This window comes from Phaseolus vulgaris, chromosome 6 (assembly GCF_000499845.2).
Source record: "Phaseolus vulgaris cultivar G19833 chromosome 6, P. vulgaris v2.0, whole genome shotgun sequence".
Classification (NCBI taxonomy): domain Eukaryota; kingdom Viridiplantae; phylum Streptophyta; class Magnoliopsida; order Fabales; family Fabaceae; genus Phaseolus; species Phaseolus vulgaris.
In genome coordinates, this window is record NC_023754.2 from 6,571,052 (window position 1) to 6,579,101 (window position 8,050).

The 8,050-nt window shown below is 31.8% G+C and overlaps 1 protein-coding gene and 1 long non-coding RNA gene across 2 annotated transcripts; both read right to left on the reverse strand.

Moving 5' to 3' along the window:
- Positions 1-360: 360 nt before the first annotated feature.
- LOC137833287 (uncharacterized) lies at positions 361-3,728 on the reverse strand. The gene is made up of 2 exons (XM_068641647.1): positions 1,189-3,728; positions 361-1,102 (listed from the first exon to the last, which is right to left on the reverse strand). Exons 1-2 carry the CDS (start codon positions 3,726-3,728, stop codon positions 361-363), a joined length of 3,282 nt encoding a protein of 1,093 aa, XP_068497748.1.
- A 381-nt stretch (positions 3,729-4,109) lies between these two features.
- LOC137833019 (uncharacterized) lies at positions 4,110-6,806 on the reverse strand. Its single transcript, XR_011084646.1, has 3 exons — positions 6,705-6,806; positions 4,542-4,612; positions 4,110-4,446 (listed from the first exon to the last, which is right to left on the reverse strand). It is a non-coding gene; the product is annotated as an uncharacterized lncRNA (long non-coding RNA).
- Between the last annotated feature and the right edge of the window lie 1,244 nt (positions 6,807-8,050).

Consider the following 8,050-nt stretch of genomic DNA (forward strand, 5'->3'; position numbering starts at 1 on the left):
AAAGTGACAAATATAACCTTCATTGTAACTTGTGTATCATAAATAACTCATAACTCAAAGATATGTTAAAGCAGAAGTTCACCTCTGAATAGTGAATATGAGATATTCTCCCTTGTTGTTTGAATAATTGAAGCCAACAGATGATTAAGCAAAGAATTGATACAAGCCTGCCAAGAAATAATACTATAAGTTTGTTGCAAATAGAAAAATGGCTAGATAACACTAGATAGCAAGAATTCTAAAATGTATGCAAAAGTGTAATGATGTGTCCACATTTAGTATTGGAAAAACAAATATATAAGACAATAGTAGTAGTAGTAAGTAGTTAAAGGTAACAAAATTATTACCTATTTTAAGTATCTAGTCCATGAAGTCAAATAAAGTTTCATCAATATCATCTTCATTAAAAACATTTCTCTGGCCTACACTAGAAGATTTTTCAAATATTGTGACAGGCATGTCTTCCCTAGCCCAATTTAGTTCACCATCATTGTTTGCAACATTTAGTTCAACACCATTTGATTGGTCACCCATGTTAAATAAATCTCTTGGAACCTTTTTCAAAACATAATGCCTATTTGCATCTAAAGGGTCTTCGATATAAAAGCATTGATGGACTTGAGAAGCTAGCATAAAAGGATCATTTTGGTAAAGCTTTTTGTTGAAATATACACAAGTAAGTCCATATTTATCTTCTTCGACCTCAAACCAATCACATTTGAACATCACAAACTTGAAACTACCATAATAATCTAACTCAAATATATCTTTGATTGCACCATAATATGTTATGGGTTCAATTTTTGGATTGTCATCCTTTGTGCTTGCAAAACTTGAAGTCAATGAAACCAATGTTACACCAGAATTTTGAGTTTTGTGTTTGGCATCCCGCTTCATAGTATGAAATCTATATCCATTAATGAGGTAACCTGAAAACCTCTTTGCAACATTATTTGGCCCTCTAGAAAACTCTTTAATTTGAGAAGACACGTCATCTTTCAAGGCTCGAGTTTTGAACCATTCACTAAATTCTCGACTTTGGGTTTTGGCCTTCACCCACTTTCCTCTTTTAGTGCCCCTATTAACACTCTCATCAAACTCTCTGCAAAGGCATCAATATATTATTGGTTAAAACTACATAATAAGTTTATATGACAAGATATAAAGGATAGGAAATTATTATCATACTTGATGTATATGTCAATTGCATCACAATTGAATAAGAGGTATCGATGAGCTTGAGCTTTCGATGTGAAATCTATAGAAAATGGTTTACCATTACTTTTCCCTCCTATAGGGCGACCAAGACTTGAGAAATAATCAATTGCATCTATTTCACATACATCATTGTGATCATAATTGCGACGTTCTCTGTTTAACCTTGTTTCTACACCTCCATGCAAATATCTTGAGCAAAAAGTCAAAGCCTCTTCTGCCAAATACCCTTCAGCAATAGAACCTTCTGGGTAAGCTTTATTTCGAACATAATTCTTCAGTCTGCATAAATATCTTTCAATGGGGTACATCCATCGAAATTGAACGGGGCCACCTAATCTCACTTCATTCGGCAAATGAATAGGTAAGTGAAGCATTATGTCAAAAAAACTAGGTGGAAAAATCATCTCTAATTGACAAAGTATTTGTACTACTTCTGCTTCCAAGTAATCCATATCTTGCACTTGTATAACCTTTTGACATATAGAGTGAAAGAATGACCCAAATCGAATTAGAGGATTAGCCACGGTATCAGGCATAATGCTTCTTATTGCCACTGGTAGTAAGTAATGCAACATGAAATGTGCATCGTGACTCTTATAACCAGATATTTTCTTGTTATTAACATGCACACACTTTGAAATATTTGATGCACTTCCATCTGGTAATTTGGCAGCCTTAAAAACACCACAAAAGATAGATTTCTCATTAGCATTCATTGAAAAACAGGCTGCTGAAAATTGTACTCGGCCTTTATCAATCTCCCTTGGATGAAGATCCTTTCTTATTCCCATATTTTGCAAATCATAACGAGCATTAACATGATCTTTTGTCTTCCCTTGAATATCCAAAAGAGTGCCCAAAATACTATCACATATGTTTTTCTCAATATGCATGACGTCCAAATTGTGACGTAATTTATTTGTTGCCCAATAAGGCAACTCAAAAAAGATTGATCTCTTTTTCCATGGACCATCACTTGTCTTTTTTGCATTCTTTCCGAATTCATTGATGAAATCTTTTAACATTTCTACGATTTCTGGCCCTTCTAACATGTGTGGTGTAGATCCAAATTCTTTTTTTCCATTAAAAGACTTCTTATTAGATCTCCAAGGATGGCTCATTGGTAAAAAGACACGATGGTTCATATAGCACATTTTATGGCTATGTTTCAAGTAGGATGATTTAGTGTCATAATTACAATATGCACAAGCTAATCTTCCTTTGGTGCTCCAACCTGACAACATCGCATACCCAGGGTAGTCACTGATAGTCCATAGAAGAGCGGCACGCAATAAAAATGTTTCATTTTCTGAAGCATCATATGTTTCTACTCCAAACTCCCATAAATCTTTTAACTCCTGAATCAACGGTTGAAGGTACACATCAATATCATTTCCTGGTGATTGTGGTCCCGGAATCAACAATGATAACATTGTATATTCAGGTTTCATGCACAACCAAGGTGGAAAGTTGTACACCACCATCATCACAGGCCACGTGCTATGTGATATGCTCATGGTCCTAAATGGATTAAAGCCATCACTAGCCAGACCAAGTCTTACATTGCGCGAATCAGTAGAAAAATCTTCATGAAGACTATCAAAGTTCTTCCAAGCTTCACCATCAGCGGGGTGTCTCATTTTCCCATCCTTCGATCGTTCTTCTTCATGCCATCTCATGGACTCAGCAGTCTTTGAACACATAAATAGTCTTTGAAGTCTAGGAATCAATGGAAAGTGTCGCAATACTTTGGCAGGAACTTTATGCTCATATTTTGGCTGTTCAACCTCAGAATTGGCATTTGGAAATTCCTTCCATCGTGAAGATTTACATATACTGCAAACATCTAGACCTTCATTCTCTTGCCAAAATAACATACAATCTTTCGGACACGCATGAATCTTTTTATAATCAAGGCCTAGATCACCAATCATAGTCTTTGTTTTGTTAAAAGAATCAGGAATATTCAAACTAGGCATAACCTCTTTTAGTAATTGTAGGAGATCAGTGAATGAAGAATTGCTCCAACCATGAAGACATTTCAATAAATACAGTCGAATGATGAAAGATAAAGTGGAGAAGTTTTTACTCCCAGGGTAGAGTTCTTGATTTGCATCATTAATCAAATGGTAGAACTTTCTAGCTTCATCATTAGGACCCTCTTTGCCTCCTTTTGCTTCTACCACATTTCTATGTGTGTTATACAATAAGCCATAAATATCATCTTGTGAATCTTCATTATCTATCATGTCATCATCACTTTTTGTAGTCGAAGATATTTCTTCTCCATGGTGAATCCAAACCTTATATCCTTTTAGAAAGCCCGTGGCTATTAAATGATCATAAACCACATGTCTTCTTGCCCAAACACAGTTTCTACAATCAGCGCATGGACATAAAATCTCACGTCCTTGAGGTCTTCCTCTAGTGTAAGCAAAATCTAAAAATGACTCAAGACCATCTATATATTCTCTGCTAAACCTTGGGAATTTTGCCCACTCTTTCTCCATCACCTTTAATGTAAAATATAAACAAATTATATGCAAGAAATTCTTCTAATTAGTTGCCTAAGAATTAACTATTAATTATGTACACAAATTATATGCAAGAAATATTGTATAAATTGGGATTGTAATTACAAAATATGCAGCTGACACATAGGACACATAGGAGATAAATCTGCAATTTAAAATTATAATTCTTAATTCTCTTATATAAAAACTATTTTAATACTTTATATATATATATATATATATATATATATATATATGTCTATTTCGTAACGTAAAAGTGATTTCCAATCATCTCACATTTTGAATCCTAATTAAAATGATACTTACTAAAAAATATTAAAATACAATAACTTAAACTTAAATATTGTTAAGTCCAACCAGACACTTTGAGCTAGAATATTGATAACAATAGACTATTCAACTATTTAAATGAGCCAAAGACAAAATATATACAAGTCAATCACATTTTCTTACTGAAACTTCCAACTTCAAGAATATGGACAAAGGACCTGTTGTGCAAATTGTCACAACTATTTGCTATCAATAAAGTCCTATTAAAAAAGGAAACAAGGAAATAGTAACAATCAAGTAATTTACCTTGTAAGTGTCACTTTTTTCCAGAAATTCTTATATCATTCACCTATGAAATAAGGTTTGAAACTTCGGTGCTATCAAATAAATCTTCATACAACTTCAGTTCATCAGCCAAATTCACCTAAAAGGGAAAAAATAAAAAGGGATATTAAATATAGAAAATAAAATCCATCAGAATAAAAAGGGCATATTAAATATAGAAAATAAAAGATAAACCTGGAGGGTATTCTTCTTCCCTCTATCTTCCTTTTATAAAGGGAAGTGGTCCAGCCTTTCACACGTGTAAACTATAAATAAAATTTATTTTTATTAAAATAACATTAAAATAAATTTTATCCTTTTAGGAGTAGTACAATATTTTAGTACGTAGTTTATGGGATTAAAAATATACATATATATAATTATTGAAGTAAAAATTAAAAGTAACTTACTAGACTTAAAAATTATAATCTATTGAAGTAAAAATAAAATAACAATAGCTACGATTGTTGAAGATAAGAGTAGACTTACTAAACTTAAAAATTATAATCTATAAAAAATAAAATGGGATGAATAGGAATTTATTAGACAGAATATATGGAACAACAATCACATAATAAACAATAAATTATTAATGGGATGGGAGAGATTATAGAAGAGTATAAGATATTATATGCAAAATGAAAGGCTGAAATTAGCATAGTAGAATGTGAATTGAGCTAGTTACATTAGTCTTTGATTTGGAGATTATGATGGGTGTTCAAAAATTTGATTCCAAATTAATGCCTTCCTAATGCTCATCAATCAATATAAAAAACTATTATTAGACTAATATATGCAAGAATCTGTCATTTATGTTGGAACTAATATATGTGTTGTCATTTACGTTGATAATTCCAATAATTAGATACAATAAATTCTCCTAATCAAAATTATAAAAAAAAAAACTATCATAATACTTAATTATGGTTCTTAATTCTCTTATAAAAAACTATTATAATACTTAATATATATGTCTACTTGTTAAGGAATTCAAAATTCAAAATTATTGGGTATCTGAGTTTTCACATTACAATATGATAACATTCAACAGACAAAAGTGCTAGGAATAGATGGATTTTTCATAAGCTGCAAAATGACTACTACCTTATTTATGGGCATGCTCATACAGTGCTCTTGTTTTTTCATTCTCTCTCATTTTTAATAACAAGAAAGTTGATACAGTTTCTCTGCTACTAAGAAATTACAACTTAGCTACAACACTGTATGATTATCAATTTTAGTGATCTTATTGTCTCTTTGCCTTTAAAAAACACAATACTTGATGCACATCATCCATAATTGTTTTGGTATGAAAAGCAGATACAATAGTAAGTATAGATTAATCTTTAAACAATTGATTGGGAAAAAAGGAAATTTCTACTAAGTCCACAGAATATAATGGGCATGTAAATTTTCCTCTTATGCATTTCTACTAAGTTTATACCTTTGCAGCACCAATTGCAAAATAACAAATACCAACCAACTGATTAAATTCTGATAAATTTGAATATTCACAATTGATTAGCTTATACTATTCACCTTGATTGAATGTGTTCAATTGAGGTCCAATTAACAAGTCCAAGCTACAATTATAATTAAAAAGAAATACACTCGAAAAAGTAAATAAATCCTAAAATCTGAGTCCATGAAATACTAAAGAAAGAAAACAAAGAATTATTTTGAGTGCAGAGGTTATTGTTTCTCATCATGTTTTTTGTAATTTTCCTAAAATCCATCTTGTTCCTTTTCTTGTTGATTTATGCACTAATCAAGTTGACTAGTCTCCATTTTAAAAACAGAGAAGCTGAGCTACTAGTTGGACTTTAACCAAACTGAATGATGTTACTGGGAAACTATTCTGCAATATTATAAGCCACTTAGGTTGTCTGTGTCCTTTTAGTTTGATACAAATGCTTTAGTAAGTTATAAACTAAAAGTTCTTTTCCTTAACTATAGTCCAAGAATCCTTCACTTTGTAACAATATAGGAATTTATGGAATTTTGAAACAAGGATTTTATTAGTCAAATTGTGAAATTGCCAAACTAAAGATTCAAGAAATGGTAAAAGAAAAAAGCAATGTGCTGAACCTAAAATTAAAACTAGGAAATCCAACAGAGAACCTAAAATGCAGAAAATGCAGAAAATTCAACAGAGAACCTAAATGCAGGAAATCCACCAGAGAACCTAAAAGCCAGGAAATCCAACAGAGAACAAACAATACAGAAAATATCCAACAGATAACCTAAAATGCAGGAAATCCAACAGAGAACCTAAAATGCAAGAAATTCAACAGAGAAGCAAAACAGAGCACAATGAAGAACGAACAGATGCGAAAATGGAAGGAAGAAAACTTAAACCGGTCTCTTCACATCATTTTGCCTCCGACAACGTCATTGTGGTTGAATTTGAAGAACGAACAGCTTACATTACTACTCGCACAATGCCACTCCTGCTTCGTAGCGAACAACTTAGGGTTTCTGTTGGCACAAGGTTTCGGCTTCGACTTAGAGTCTTCGTTCGTGATGGCACAAGGTTCACTCACTCAATGCCAGCTCAATGACGACCACTCAATGCCAACTCAATAACAAGGTAAGTTCGTGACGAAGCTGAATCTTAATTATCACAATTTAAAAACTTAATTAATCACAATTTAAAAACTTAATTATCACAATTTAAAAACTTAATTAATCACAATTTAATCATCACAATTTAAAAACTTAATTATCACAATTTAAAAACTAAGCCTATATGTTATTTAATCACTTTAAAAATGTTATCTAAAATATTAGTTAAACACCACATTTTAAAAAATGTTGCCTAAAATACTATTTAACATGTCTACAATTTTAAAAGCATTCTTTGAAGTACTCACAATCTGGTCCACATTTTATAAAATGTTGCTTAAAATAAATAGGCAACACTTTTTCTAAATACTTTGAGATAAAGGTAAATAAATCTTACTAAGTGGACAACAATAAAAAAGTGTTGCTTATACTCACTTTAGGCAACACTTTTCTACCCGTTGATATGTCAGTGTTGCCTAAAGTAAAAAATGGTGTAGTGACTTATTGTTTTTTAGCCCAGTACTGACTTGATCGTCGGAGTGCAATCAACAAGTATGACCCCCTCTGTTTCAACGAAGCCACTCTCAGCCACCCAAGGAGAGAGCGTAAACCACTAGGAGATACGAGGAGCCACCATCTTCCTTTGAAGTCAACGACGACTGAGTCAACCGGCGAGAACATTTTTTATGATTATAATTATTTTTTTATTTGATAAAATTTTGAAAAAAAATATTTATTTTTTATTTTTATCATTTACATATATTTATTTATGTTTAATATTAAAATTTGAATAAACATTATCATTATTATTCACATACTTATATTAACATTATAAATTTATAATTTATTTTAATAATTTAATGTTGTCAAATGTGACATGCGTTTTTTTGGAAAAGTCATTTGGTGAGTATCGTTTGATCGAAGAGATCTGAAAGTTGGTAATTCGTGACATCTCATATGTCGAGTGGCATGAACCCTTGGATGAAGGGTGATCTAACGATGTTAGGCAATGCATGCCTTATTCTCTCTCTTCTTGGTTTTTCTATAAATAACAATGCCCATCAACATTACAAGGTTTATTGCTTACTTACTGTGCTACAGATTTCAGAGCTTGCTCCGAGTACCGAGTCTCCAAACAA

Bases quoted from the DNA above. Each gene is read 5' to 3' on its own strand.
- LOC137833287 (XM_068641647.1), bottom strand. From the start codon at position 3,728: ATGGAGAAAGAGTGGGCAAAATTCCCAAGGTTTAGCAGAGAATATATA. The intron at 1,103-1,188 runs GTATGATAATAA...ATGCCTTTGCAG, and splicing joins GCAATTGACATATACATCAA to AGAGTTTGATGAGAGTGTTA.